The 15,714-nt window shown below is 39.0% G+C and overlaps 2 protein-coding genes across 2 annotated transcripts; both read right to left on the reverse strand.

Moving 5' to 3' along the window:
* Positions 1–1,764: 1,764 nt before the first annotated feature.
* Positions 1,765–5,494, reverse strand: LOC139149491 (left-right determination factor 2-like). Its single transcript, XM_070721268.1, has 4 exons — positions 5,120–5,494; positions 3,900–4,149; positions 2,817–3,044; positions 1,765–2,163 (listed from the first exon to the last, which is right to left on the reverse strand). The coding sequence occupies exons 1-4, from the start codon at positions 5,406–5,408 to the stop codon at positions 1,854–1,856; spliced, it is 1,077 nt and encodes a 358-aa protein (XP_070577369.1). The 5' UTR covers positions 5,409–5,494; the 3' UTR covers positions 1,765–1,853.
* A 3,637-nt stretch (positions 5,495–9,131) lies between these two features.
* On the reverse strand, positions 9,132–15,281 carry LOC139149485 (uncharacterized). Its single transcript, XM_070721258.1, has 5 exons — positions 15,184–15,281; positions 14,857–14,994; positions 14,255–14,414; positions 12,363–12,449; positions 9,132–9,928 (listed from the first exon to the last, which is right to left on the reverse strand). Exons 3-5 carry the CDS (start codon positions 14,400–14,402, stop codon positions 9,669–9,671), a joined length of 495 nt encoding a protein of 164 aa, XP_070577359.1. The 5' UTR covers positions 14,403–14,414; positions 14,857–14,994; positions 15,184–15,281; the 3' UTR covers positions 9,132–9,668.
* Between the last annotated feature and the right edge of the window lie 433 nt (positions 15,282–15,714).

Genomic DNA, 15,714 nt, shown 5'->3' on the forward strand with positions numbered 1-15,714 from the left:
ACCCTTTCCTTCTGTCCCATGACCTGATGAAACTATCGAAGACGTGCATTGGCACTGCACCCTGTGATTTGCAGAGGGACATACTAGGTAACCGAGCTTGTTCAGAAAGTTTTTGAAAACATGGTATGACGTTAATAATCAGAAACAGGGTATGTTCTTTGTCAAAAATCGTGGATCGTAACAGTTAACTTACAGGGAGTGCTAGAAATTCAGATCTTTTTTAGACAAATCTAATTTAGCTTACAAACTTTACGCTAAATTTCTAAGCTTAGATTTAGACCAATTCAATAAAATTTAGCTTTCTTAACTTCTAACTACACTTTCTAAAGAAGCTGAATCACAGTTCTACACTATACCGGAGTCTTGGATTCTGATTTCTGCTCCCTGGTCTATTTTGCGTCTGAAAAAAACATTACGTCTGTTCATGAATACTTGTGCAGTCCCGAGTTTACTAATCCGAAGCGTGACTCGGTAGTCTAGTTTTGAAATTTTGTCGTCACGGTGAACTTGAAGTGGCACCGTGCAAACTTTTTGGCGTTTTTTGTTTTTGTTTTTAGAAACAGTTTGTCAGTAACTTTCGTGCAGAAATTAACACGTTATTATTCCACATACCTGGCTTCCTCCAGAGGATATAGTCATTCATGATTACACCGCCAAAATGCTTTTCTATAACCATTTATCGAATATATTGCAATGAGAATAACTTTCAATTTCACCAAAGAAAGTTTCTATGACCTTATCAGTCAAACTATTGCAATCGAATCTTTAAATTTTTTTGTAATACTGTTATCGACAAGCAGGGACTTTCATGTGAAAGGTTGGTCACTTTGTCAGATGTATATTATAACCAAAGCCCAAGACCAACAAGTAAAGTTCTGTCGTTTGTGCAGGAAAGCCACGTTGTGAGGACAGTTCGGTGCTGTGTTCAAGCTTGTGATCCAGCTGTCCTAGCTCTGGTTACGAGTCAAAGGATTTGAAGTTTTATACACGATTCAGTTACTTAAGTTCAACCCAGTCCACAAATACTCTACTTACGACATGTCTGACATGATCTTTGAGGTTTTTTACATCCATCAATATGATGGCATTTTTTTTGCCCGACATAACACAAAAACCAGCAGTCAGGCAGGATCTCAAAGACGTCAACGAGCGAGACAATTACTCTCTTCACACTTCGTAAAATGTGTGAAACTGATAATGAGTCCACAAATAGGAATGAGAGAGGGTGCTAACTAGATCCACTTCCCAGACACGCTACATCGTTTTATCCACAGTGAAACAGCTTTATTTAAAGATCAGTACTTATTTTACATACAGTACAGACGTATTGTTCCTGAGTATAGATGATTAGCTGGCGAGGAAAGTCTTCGAGAAATCAAATCACCGTGTCAGACTTCATTTGAAGAAATGCACCATTCACAAAGGGTGTGGTCAAACCTATTGATAATCTGCCAACCTTGTAGTCAAGTAAGAAGGGCTGGGCTACCCTCAATGACCGTGCAAAAGGATGATGAATCCAGTCACTCAAGCCAATTGTTGTTAATATAGCATGAGACAAGGTAGTTTCTCATATAATCCTAATACTACATTCGCTCGATATAATACTGATACTATATTGGCTCGAAAATTCATTTTGTAAGTTTACATATAATTTTAAATATAGTCACAAATTCGTTAAGTTATATTCGCTTGGAATCGGTACTGTACAATTCTGATAAATAAATGTTCTATTTTACATTAATAAAAATAGGGGGATTTGGTCTCTTTTGAACGTAGAGTTAAAAAATAGACTCAATACTTTGAATGTCAATATGTACAATCAACGAATACATTATATGCAAACGGCGACACATTCAAGCTCTGCATTTGCACTCGTCGATAATCATATTTGGAATTTCGGATACCACGACTTCGGTGACGTCTCCGTTCTTTGTCAGGTACATCATTGGCAACGGGGAACTTTTCTCAACGCCGCACGCCACTAAGTCCGTCGGCTCCGAGTGTTTGGTGATGTGACACGGTCCGACGCACTCAAAGGCGTCGTAACCCGACGGCTCAATTATCCACCTGTTCGTCCACTGGGTATCGCGAAAGTTGACGTACTTAGACTTCCGACAACACGTCTCGTGTTCCTTGCCCTCCTCGCATTCTGACGGTCCAAACCTATGTTAAAAAAATGGAAATACTGTTTATTATTCCGAAAAGTAACAACAGGTATTCCATTTCAAATTTGTAATCGAAAAATCGTCGACCGTGTAAAGGTTGACCAGTATGAAAACAGTCAAAGGTAAAAAGGTGGAGCCACAGTCCCTCCACTTCTGTGGTGGACCAATCTGCAGTTCACTCAGGGGAATTGGAAGATTCCAGCTTTTATGAAAGAATGGATACAGATGTGAACGAAACCACCCTGCGTTTATTCGTGGCATGCATTATGATACGCAACTACTCGAAATTTCACCAGAGACGGCAGAATAGCGATGCAGACTTGGCCTGAGTAATTAAAGGGATACAGTCGTCTGAACTGCGCTCAAAGGTCGTATGGGACCCATACGACCAATGGCAACACTGTATCCAAGGCACAATGGTGATTGATGACAGTTAAAACATGTCTGTCATAATCTATCATCGTATAATTTAAATGTTGCACCTATGATGATGAGGTGCATCTAGATATCGTACACGGAATACATTGTTTGTAAACAAGAAACTTAGCTGCACAGACGCAGTTCCGACGACTGTTTCCCTGTAAACATGGCGAAGCATAAAATACACTGGACGGCACGATAGATAAATGTAAAAATTCTGCCTTTTAATACCTTTGCTCGAAATGTTCGGTGTAAACGTTGACTTGTGGAGTGTTCCCACTATCAAGATGGTTTGTAGAGAAGTCAACCTTTTGGGCAAGTCTAGTGGCATGGACAGTTGGCCGTGCCCCATTGATTCGAACTTCAAGAACGAACGGTTGCTTTATATTCACCATCCATCTTTCAACGGCGCTTGTGATGTCAAAGGTTTTCCATCCCGAATCGTCAATAGCCACTAATCTACAAGCAACAAAACAAGAAACAAATATATTCAATGATGTTATTTGCATGCAATGTGAAAGTTTCATTTTCGATTCATCATCCAATCGCACGGGCTTTTACCTCCATCCATGAAACAGTCTTGATCGCTGTCCAAATTAATTAGTTTTAGCCCCGGCGGTGGCAGTCCCCGGGTTGGTGGGTACCCATGCTTGTTACCCAAGTTTGAAAAGTACCCCCTTTCCTAGAATATTTCTGAGCAAAACACCCCCTATTTGTGGCAAATCTGGGAGAAATTAGCTGTAAAAAACATACCCTTATTTTCGAAATCTAGGAGGTTAGTATGTTGACTTCCAGGGTTGACCCTGGAGGTTGACTTTGTATACATGTACATACATCACAAATGTTTGTCCTCACCTGATACGTCATATGTACATACAAACATACGGTACTGTTTTCATTTTCTTTGTGAGTGAGACTAGACCAGATTTAGTGTCCTAGGGAGATCATGAAAGGACTACCCCTCATCTCGGAGGTTACTCTGAAAAAGTACCCCTTTTTCTCGATTTCACGGACCTAGAATCTCCAAGATGACTGAAGAAAAACACCCCCTTTTCCGTGAATTTGGTAACGCGCATGGGTACCCACCAACCCGGGGACTGCCACCACCGGGGTTTTAGCATAGACAGTAGAAAACTCTACTGTCTATGGTTTTAGGAGCGAAGATGCATTCGTCTTGGTTGATTGAATCCCCTAAGCAATAATGTGTTTAGAGACATCATTTTTTTTAAATCTGATATTCCAAGAAATCAGCAAGCAAAGCATTATGGTCAATTCGGTCCGGGATAAGGAGAAGGAGATGATGGTATGACATACCTTGAATCGATAAGAATCGATGAATTCGCTGTATCGTTGCCATGTGATTGGATGACTTGGTGAATGCTCACTCTAGCATGGCGGACTGGATGGCTGCTGTTGTGCGGCTTGAATATGGTGTGGTTCGGCTTTCTTTTGTACAGCTTGAGCTCCGCCATGGCTATTTTACTGTCTTTGGTAATCCCCGAACTCATTTCAAACTGTAGTCGGTGATATCTTGATCCAGCATAAACCACGTCGGCAAGAAAAGCTGTGAATAGGGCGGTAAAAGAGTTTGAAACCATGGTTTAGATACAATACCGGGAATAAAGGTCGCATAAAAAATGGCTGTTTCGTGTTCTGCCTACTGTACATAAAGTGCGCAGACTCTACCTTATGACCTGTCGGAGTATATTGCTTCAATTTTACTGCTTTGTTATTTGTATGCCAACAGACTTGGGGCAAGTCTCAATGAAACCATTTCAACACAAATGAAACTCCGATTTATCATAAGTGCTGCAAACATTTTTCAAGTTCTATGTCTAGTATACTACAAATCTGTCTGTGCAGGCAGAACTTCAACGCTTTTCTGTGTGTGCAAAATTCTACCACAGACAATCTGTGATTATACTGGAAGGATCGGTCAAGCATTTCGTCAGACGGATTACCAGGGTGTCAGACATATTTTGCATATATTTACATCATCAGGTAAACTTCCTACAAGAGAGGTGTGTGCCCCCTGCTCCTGAGCACTTTACCAACACTTTCTAACGCATGCAACAGTTTGAAAGGTCTTTAAAAATTGATCTGCAAACGAAAGAGAGGCAATTGGCAAACGTCACGGTGCTCAGATTGTCTGTCCGAACCTGATTGCTCAGAATTTTTATCGAAATCGACATGATGAGAGATTCGGTCCAACTCATAATGATTCGAGTGAGATAATCACATAAGGTTTTAGACTTGTAACAGCTGCCCGAAAGTGTTGTGACTGTGTGAGGTTAGGCAATGGGGAATATCTACTAAGGAAAGCAAAAGCGGGAAGCCTTAACTGCATGGTTAAACGAAGCATGGGGTACCCGGGTAAAAAAAGGACGAAGCAAAGGACTTCTCATATGATTCTCAAAATAATCGTTCGATATATTTTGCAAATCTTACACAATTTGCTTGACGTGTTATGAGAGTAAGCTTAGTACAAGTGCAGACTGATGACAAAATGAAACCATTAATTTCGATACACTTACCTTCGTTTTCACGAATAACTCTTGCAAAGGTGGGTAAAGTGAACTTTTCTCGTTTGCTTCTGTGTCGGTGCTTCATCGTCAAGGCCCAATATTTCATCTTGAGATCAGCAGGAATGATGAAATCTTCCTTATTGACATCGGGAAAACTTCCAGAATCAACGTCAAGTTTCTCGGATAAAGTTTGCACGATTTCATTCTGGGTTGAGCTCACTGGCATCGCGTTGGATGGACGGCAATGAAGACTGATGACAGTGATGGCGCATGCCAGATGCAGTAAAGATATAACCATCTTCGGTAGAGAGTTGCACGCGCTGGTAAGCAGTGTTCCGTTGAAGAACTGGTGGCTGTACTGTCATCGGAGAAAATGACGGATTGTCAGGAAGATTCTGACTTTATAGGAGGCTGGCAGGTATAGACAATATCTTTGTCTCAGCCAGTCCCACCTCTTTGTCAACATTTTCCCACCTACAGCTAAATTTCACACCTTTGCTATTTAACTGCAGCAAACAATAGTGTCTGGGATTCACAAGTTTCTCCTGGTCTATAAGCAGATAAACATCCGCCACCGTGATGGAGGGACCATACATTCTTCTTTCTCTCATCATTCTGTACCTTCGAATCATAAAATCAACGAGTTGAAGTAACATTTCTTGCTCGCCCGTTCATTCAATTTGCTTATATTAAGGTAGAATGCGCCTCGGGGACAGATATTCGGACTCTAAAACTTTCATAGTTCCTTTCTGATCTACCACTTGTGGGGGTTCATTTTAAAGCTCTTGGCGAAAGAAAAATTTTATCTGTCTTAGTTTTTCGAAAATCGAAGATTTTATTTTTCTCCATAGAGTTAACACAAGGATGGTGGCCATTATGAATTTCAGATATCGGTAAATCTTTGGTAATTTGTGTCTGTGGAGCCAAACTTCGCACGGTGACGCCCGATTTGTATCCTTGATTTTGAAAGAGAATGGTTGAAAGAATCGTTGAGGAAAGTTTGATCAAAAGTTCAAGTCTTTCACTTTCGAGGCGCATACTACCTTAACAATAAAGAACAACTCATTTGCAGTCAACAATCTGAACCATTTCTCCCGGTAATCTGAACTTGATGTCAATTGTAATACCGCGGACGTACAAACCTGGCGATTGAGAGAGGCCCTGTGAATCGCCAACACCATTCACCACATTGTTCTAACGCGATTGTTTGTACAATTAATTTAGCGACCTCTGATAACATGAGGTAGTCGGTCACCTCCTGTAAGCTATTGACTTAAACATTATTCGTCTGTCGATGTCTCGTTTGTTTTGTCCAGCACTTATTGACGTCGAAGTGTTAATCCGAGGAAGTTTCCAGTCTAATGTTTTTTCAGAGGGGTTGATGATAAACTAACAAATATATGCACATAACACTTTTCAGTCTAGTCGGGCTTTATGATGCAACTAAAACACTAGTGGTACTAAATTATATACTAAAGTTACACTACTGTAAGTGCCAGACAGTTTCCTTGTCTGAATTTGTACAAGGGATAATTTCACTGTCTAGGAATTATTATTCCGTGATAGAAGCCAGGGAAAAGTATACACCACAGTCCCTTCACCCACGGGATTGTGACTTACATCAGCGTCCCTTATGCCATGCAACCGTGGAGCCGCTGCGCAGCACAGAAGAATACCACAAAGAGCGTAGTCGGTAGACATAAATCGTTTGTTGGTACTAGTATTAGAAATCACAGACCCTGGGGTCTACGGTAAATTGGTGAAAGTCCAGTCACTCTAGCAATAACCTGATTGATAATCAAGGGTGTTTATTCGAGAAGATACACCGCGGGAGGACACCGCGACATTGAACTTTTATATGATATCCGATATTTTTACAGATACTAGACTACAATATCGAAGTTAGATTGGCTTGGCTTAGTATATTAAGGGTGGTGAAATCTCCGATAATCGCCGATAAATATAGGCGACTTCACAGACCCGGTGTGCCGTGGCTCAACCGCAATTTATTCTAGTATCGTCAAGTATCGATATAGTCCCGATATCGTCGATATGTCAAACTTCGTTACTAGATGGTAAATATCCGATATTTAAAAATTGTGCATAGTCGCGTCTTCATGGGGGCGGGGGGGGGGGGGGGGGTCAAAACAATATCAGACAATACTACGCTGGCCGATATACAAAACCGTGCGGATGAACAAGTCTTGCATAGGCCATGGGAGCATCTCTTTTGTACCTGCATGGATTAGCTCCATGCTACCTCGGAAAAGATTTTCCTCCATGCTTGGGCATAGAAAGCCCCATTGGTATGTAATGACCTAGACTTGGTTCAAGTCGGTGAATTTTAAACAAATAAAATCATTTATAATAGTTTCTCTTGTGTCTCTCCTATTTCGTACAAACCTATCCGGAATTTGGCAGCTCACGCCAGGTTTTCCCAGCGATTGAATGCGTCACGTTTGAGTCTGCGCAGTAGTGAGTTAGTTTCTGCCGGATTCCGGGTGAAACTCCGCCGTATAGCGTTCACTCATCGCGTTCACCCTACCCATCGCGTCCACTCACGCGTTTCACATAAAGGCAGAATACAAATCATATTCGTTCACTCCAATCAAACATTCACAAATCACAGACTTGAACCAAGTCTAGTAATGACCTAGCTAAATCGCTAACTTCGTCCGCATGGATTTTACTGTGTCAAGCCACGGAGGGAGGGACCGTGGTCAAGCGTAACCCACATGTGTTATATGCAACTTGGGATGGATAAAATTTGCTCGGCTATAGGAATTTTGAAAAGTTCCAGTGACAGATTGTACAGCATAGACAATTTTACACAGACCGGAGTCCTCGAAAGTGTTCATCTTAATTGATGCGGAAATCTATGCCCTGTATGTGGGTGTAAGCATGCGCTGCCATGCTTTATGCTGGGCAATCGAATTCAGTAATTCAAATCTAAATGTCCCCGGCTTTGCTGCAAGCTTTATCACTTTTTTTATCAGACCATTAAAGGCCCAATAGTTGTATCTTTTAGCATTATTTTTGTGATTTTACTTCCAAACTAAAGCAAGTTGGTGGGAATGTACTCATTGAGGGGTGATTATATGAGCATAATAAACTGGGACTGCATGTGCAATTTTGAGCAAGATAAATAATAAAAGTTTGCCCAAACATAAAATGGCACCCTCATGCGAATAAAGCAAAAAACACAGTACGCAGTGCATATGTGCATTGGAATCTTCATAGAAACAACAGAGTAGTCCAATACAATGCATAGTACTGAATGTTTTCCACTGGGACATCATATGCTTTGTTTTCTTTGTAATATTACCAGTTTTAAAAAATGGCGGGAAATCAAAATAACGGTTAAAATTTAAATTTACTCGTCCAATTTTTCAGTAGTAAAAGACTATATCCTTTAAATTTGTAGAATTTAAAGAAAACCAGAGAAAATAGAAAGCCTTTTTCAGGCCAACAAATTTCAAGAGTTACAGCTTTAGGGATTTTAATATGAAGACTGTGATTGAAAAGCCAGTGACATTCTAAACATTTTACTACTGCTAATTAGTGATGAGACCCCGTCGGTGAGAGCTACATCTTATAGCACAATCTGATACAGCACCTTTTTGGTTTGGAGGTGGCAGGGTCTATAGAGCGCCCTCTACAATGTCACTGTCAACTTGCTGAAGGTATAGGGAATTACTGGGCGCGGTGCCGTCAGCAATCCATCTACACTATTAAAACTTCTCCGGAGGATTCGTTTGAAAATTTCAGTTTGCCAGGAAGAGCATTGTGGATGATATATTCTGTATTTGATAGTGCTTTACTACCACAATTTTACAGTGAGTGAACTAAACAAACTGTGAAAACTAATCTCCTTTGATGCTGTTTCAGGCATTGACATAGTTGTTCGAGCTGTATTAGTAGAGAGCCCTTTATACATGTATTAATATAGTATAGTCCCAGGCTTGGCATATCCCATATTTCACGTCACCACATGTAATGTGCAGCAAACAGCAAAACAGTGTCCTTGTGTGTGGCTTTTATTCTTTCAATTATTTGTAATGCATTACAACAGGTCAAGCTGTACTTGAAAAATTGTTGACTATTTTAACAATTGTTTCTTTGATAGTTTTCCAAAAGGATTATCAATGATTGAGATTTTTGTTGTGTTGTTTTTCATAAAGCTGATTTTATTTGGAATTTGTCACTGACAAACTTGACATAATATTCATTTATGCAAAATATTTTGAAATTTCCATTGAATTTTGTCTTGATTTTGTCTACATCATCTGATCGTTTTTTTGATTTCTAAGACCTTTAGCTTGTATCTGACATTGACAGTGTTGGGCTTTTATATATGCCACAGCAATGAGTAAAGGTGTGAGGAAGGTTTTCCCGATTACAAAGTCAGGTGACTTATTGTTGAGTTAATGAGTGCTACTCTTGTTTGAATGATCTCAGTACTTTTGTAGGAGATTTTTCAAAAGAGTCAGGTATCTAGACATTTCAAATGCCGCCTACAATGTTTCCATTTTTAGTTTGGAGTGTTTGTTTGCTTGTTTCAGTCAAAATAATCATCTCCACTGAAGAGATCAAGTGTCTGCATTTGTGATGGACTTGGTCTGGAGGCTATGACTTGATGCTGCCTAGCATGGTGTACTCTGAGTCTTTCAGAATTCGTTTGCTCCTCTAGATGGGATACAGCAGAACCAGCCGCACCAACAATATGATCAGTCTCAGGATAGCGTGGACATCTGGCCGTGGACTCGGAACTGGGTGTGCTTTGTTGATGAACAAGATTCTCAGGTACTTCCTGCTCACCTGAAACAAATGAGTTGAAAGAAACTAAACCAATTTTACTTTAATTATATTCTTCACTTCAGAGCAGCAGATTTTGGGTGTGAAGAACAGTATGGAGGTTACATCCCGACTAATCTCTGAGAACATCATGCTCAGTTTGGTTATCCGCCACTAGGTGGCGCCCTGCCTTAAAATACAGTGTACCAGAAGGCTAGGCGAGGTAGTGAACCGAAGCTTTCCTTCTCAGAACTGACTGTTACCGTTAGAACTTGGGAGGCACGAAGGGAAATACTTGGAATTTCAACGTTTGTAAGAAAACAATTCGTACTTGGATGTTTTGCTAAAATAAGTGACACTTTGGAATGAGGTAAAAAAATTGTACATATTCACTGAAGTCAACTCCCTGTATGAAATAGTCCCATCTCTGGGACCATGATGTTTGTTTGAGCTGATAGAAGGGATTACAGAAGAGCTGCCGTCTTTTTATGTTTAATTGAGACTTGTCATATGGCTTTATACGTTTGCTTACACATTAATTCAATAAATGACACAGGCTTTGCCACAGCCTCTAATTGAAGTCCATATTAAACCCACCAATGTATGGTAAAAGCCTATGGGTTTTATAACATCTATATTTGATATAAGTATCATGAATTGATCATAAATCTTGTGATATGACTCTCACAGCACGTCACTGCCATATGGAATGTCCACTCTGAATGCATGTATCCAGGCAACTGAAAAATGTGACAACACAAGATTATAAGTCGCCCTCGCTATTTACATGACATATCACGGCTACTATAACTTATATACTATTGATTTCTGTGTTTATACAGAATTGCTTCAACTATGGACTAGTATACCCATCAGGTAGTGGAATTACACATACATCTGTATGACCTCTGAATAGAGCGATCTTCATTTTTTAACTTTTGCCCATCCACTTGAAAAAATTGCTCTTTTTTAAGCCTTCTTTGTACGTGCATTCAAGCCAAAGATAGTGCCTTAAATTGTAAATAAATTATATAAGTATAAATATTGGATTCAACTCTTTCATATTGTGCTATTAATCACTGACGTTACTATAGAGTATGAAAAAAGAGAATTGATCAGTTGCTACAATCACCTAAGGGTACCCATTTCCTACAAACTTCATGACATATACCTGAAGGCTATATGCTAATGGGAACAGATCAGTGAGATTGGTACTGTCAAGTAATATATCACTATTATCCACACACTGGGGACAATTTTAACACTGAATTTTTAATGTACTTGGTGATTAATGCAACATAAATTTTGCAGTGTAAACCATTCTAATAGCGTTCACTGCATATAGGGACCATATTGGATAATCCAGAGAAGCATTACAAAATTTCTCACCTTTAATGATGACTATTTAAAGTGTAGTATTTCTCAACCATTTGACAGTATGAGGTATAGGGTACAATGGATGACTTTACTGCCTATTAGATATGGGCTAGGTCATCAGTCAAGTACATTAATTCATTGAACTGTTGTCACAACACATTTGCCACACATCCACTTTTAAGATGATATATTGTATATTGCTGTAGTTCAATTTGATCAGTTTCTTAATATACTGTCAGACTTACATGTTGATTAATGACATTATTTCACAAATGACACTGCTGCCAGCTTATTTCAAATTTGAACAGCATTAATTAAGGGTTTATTTGGTGTCCAAATTTCACTGGATATTTTCAAAGCTGCCTGTCTCACGAATATCTGGAGATCCAAACATTTATTTATTTTCACTCTTTAAAAGTATACAACCACCTGTCATCTAAATATGCCCATATATGGCCAAAGGGGCGTTCCTTGGTATTCAAAATGTCCATATGAGGGCGCTGTTTTTAAAAAGTGGCCACCCGCTTAAAATCTGTGATTTGTTAGATTTTCTCTTTCCATCGTAACTGTGGCAAAATTGGAACAGGTGACAGTATACCTTTAAATGAAATATATCTGCCAAGTCAATGAGGCTCTTTCAGTTACTGAGGTAGCCACTGTTGAGTGTATGTGTACACAAGACGAGCGAGACCATTGATGACTGCGATGATTACCAGCCAACATTTGCCGCAGCTACTTGCTTATTGCAGCTGCTAAAGTTAATATCATGAGGCCCAAAGATTACGGCACTCGCCAGAATTTCTGATTAAATCATTTACAATTTATATTATACTATGAGCTACAACTAGAATACATTTTGGAATTTCAACAGAATTTTGAATCTACCAGGAAGACAAATACATGTTTTCAGTGTTTGTTTAAAATGCTAAAACTGTCTTATAAAATTAAGCTATTTTATTACAGCTTCAATATTTTTTGATACAGCCATAGAGTACTGAGGGTTTCACACAGAATTGTACAATTGTAGGAAACACTTAACCAAATTGAAGCAAACTACATTTTCTAATATTCAGATGCTTACCTAAGTTTCTTGAGGATGCATTTGTCCCCTGCAATGGTAAACTTCTGGTGTTGTTGGGTACTGGCGTCTGTGGCAGTGTTTGATCCACTATTTACAAATAGGAATAGAACATAATGAATGACTACATGATATGTAATGATACATGCGTCTCTGCTTGATTACTACGTGATTAATTTGACACATGGAGATTACAGTCTACTTACTGTATACTGCAACATCCAGGAACAATGCACCTTTACCAGATGCATGGATACAAGTGGATTGATTCAGGGACAGTTCGTCTCCACTCTTTAATAGTTTGGAACTCCTTGATGTATTTAAGTTACACAGGTTTTTGATTGGTATCTTTGTTTATGATTTATTACACAATAATTTACCACATTCGATTACAGATTACTGCATGTTGTTAGATTACAAATACAATACACGACAAAAAGAGCAAGGGAATTTATGTATCCCACCTGTTAAGACATCAATAGGAAAACAATCAATAACATACACAGGTGCAATTACATGGAACAATATCACACTTAATACAAGAAAGGAACTGACAAGACATAGTTTTTCACAGTCACTTAAAAGGGATTTGCTGACTGAATATATGATATAGACACTTTTCTCACCACTTACTTTAAACAATAGAAGCTGGGTTTTAGATGTGATGAATTTTTTGTATATTTTAATTTCTTTAACATCCATGAATGTACTATTAAGCTGAATCGAGGGGTCAGACTTTGATTAGCATTATTGCTATTTTCTGACTCCTATTACCTGTAAGCTTATGAATGATTTGTATACCTTCTTTGTTCTAAACATGATTTGGAAAAATAATTTTTCAGGTAATAAAGTTAATCAATCAATCAATCAATCAAGTATCGTACATGACTGCTAGAGCCAAATATTTCACAACATGCACTCAGCCTCCACATGTGTCTGGAAATTTGAGGTTTATGAATTCATATCACAAAAACTTAATTTTGTCTGAACTTGAGCGATAACAGTCTCCATCTCAAATTGTCCTCAAAGAGTTTTATTACATGCCTCATATATTGAACGTCACATACTCCATAGGATACAATTTCTAACTCGATGACGTCGCAGGCCACATAATTATTATTGGACTGAAAGTGAACCGGAACTATTTTAACTTGACAACTTCAGGATTAAAAAACGATCAAATTACATCTTTTACTTAGGAAATACTTTTTCTACAAAATTATGTGAAAAAAATTCGATAAACCAAATATATCAATGCACCGTTTGATGATAAAAATCGTTCTATTTTTCAACAGATTTTCGTCTAAAATGGAAATAAAGCATATGATTGTCATTTGTACATAAAGTAAAAAATTTGGTGAGAAAATTTATGTCAGAGAGGCATGCAATACAAATATTATAGCCAAATCATGGGGCAGGAGACCATTTGCCCTCCTTATGTCAGGCAAATAATGCATGGTCACCTACCCTCGGACACATAGTCCCATGTTTGGGCTATAATATATAATCTTTGGCATGTGACAGGCAATCATGGTGGTCTAATTATTGTGATATCAACAAGATGATGGTAGATAATCATGAATGTGTTGACAAAAGACCATTCATCTGTGGAAAGATAATTTATATTTGCACTCTGAACAATTTCAAATTTCATCATATCAATATTTACAGGGAATGACATTAAACGGTTGTCTTTGTTATATATTAATAATATTATTAGAGTTCATTGAGTGGTTACACGGAAAGAGATGAACACAATCATACAGTCTTCCTGAAAATCTGAAAACTTGTTTCAAAACAGGCATTTAACAGAAAAAAGTTGTAGGAAAACTAATTTCAGAGACGATGAAAAATACAGAGAAATTTCAGAGAATGATGTTAAGAATAACACCTGCCTGGTGTGTTTCTTTGGAAGGGACTAGGAATGTTAGAAACCCTGGCTTCAAAGTCCACGTCTGGAACTGTGGGGGCTGGTGACTGCATTGGTACAGAGCCGAATAATGATGGTGTGTGTGGCACATGTTGAAATGGTGATGAGTCCATCACATCGAAGCCCTTAGGAGAAATGACAGTCACTGCACATTATATTATTGTCAATACTGGACAGAAAATTAAAAAAAAGTCTTGTGAAGAAATATTTTGTGAAGAAAAACACTTCAATGAAATACTTCAGCAAAACAATGTTCAGTCATTTATGCTGATGCATCGGGGCTTGTTTGCATGCATCAAACAATATTCAGTCACATAATAAATATATTTTACGTCGCGTCTTTTGGTTTGGACAGGTCATTACGAGACCAACCGGAACTCAGTAATGATGTTTACACTTTTACAGGGGTCCTCGCTATGTATCAGACCGACCGACCACAAGAGGCCGTGATTGTTGCATGCACAGCAGTGCCAATAATTTTTTTCGAGATGATACTACAGTTCCAAATTCCCTCACCCCGAAGAAGTCTGACTCTACGCTTAAAGTGACGGTCGCTTAATTTCTCACCTTACTCTAACTGGTGGTGTGCACGACTAAACTTGGCAGTGACAAAGTTTTCAACAGAACAGCGCGCGGCAGCAGACGAAAATCTCTCAATTGGACCGGAAGTTGGCTGGACCAGACCAAGTTGTTGGATCTCCAGGGCTAAACGTGTAGTGACGAAATTACATTCACTCATGTTAAACACATATTCCAAGTAAAACCTCTCTCCTCACTGAATAAAACTTACAGTTAAGCATTAGTCGTTTTATTAATCATCACTTTAAGTTCGTACGAGCATCTTGATAATGATTATGCGAAATAATAAAAAACAATTTTCTTGTACGAGGTTACCTTCGACCGGCGGCGCTTTTATGTCAAACAACCATCAATCAGGTCAAAAAGTTCCAGACATCTGGACCTCTGGCCAGACGAAGATACACGGAATTCACGGCTGCCGACGGCAATTGTCTCGTATCAGCCAGCTTGAATGAGAAATCATATGTCTATCAACAGGTTTCATGAACGTTTTTTGGTTTGTATACAAGGAATGTGTACCTAAGTACCTCGCGACGTACCCCTCGGCCTCCATGCAGATTACGAGCTTGTTCGTGTGGCTTTTTGAGTGCAATGTACAGTTAGTCCATGACTACCTCCATGGTTAGTCCATCTTACTGAGCGATAATTCCCACAAGCTTAGATTTCCGGGCACTGCTGGATGTACGCAAACATAGCGCAGGCCGCCAATGTGCGAACAGTTGTTTGTGAGAGTGTGACCTACTATTAAAAGGTACAAGTTGCAATTCCCAGGCTTATGGGAAGGTGAAAACAAACTTCTGATTTTCATTGATATTTTTTGTTCTTTTTTCTCAGATGGAATGGATG

Source organism: Ptychodera flava, chromosome 14 (assembly GCF_041260155.1).
Source record: "Ptychodera flava strain L36383 chromosome 14, AS_Pfla_20210202, whole genome shotgun sequence".
NCBI classification, from domain to species: Eukaryota; Metazoa; Hemichordata; class Enteropneusta; family Ptychoderidae; genus Ptychodera; species Ptychodera flava.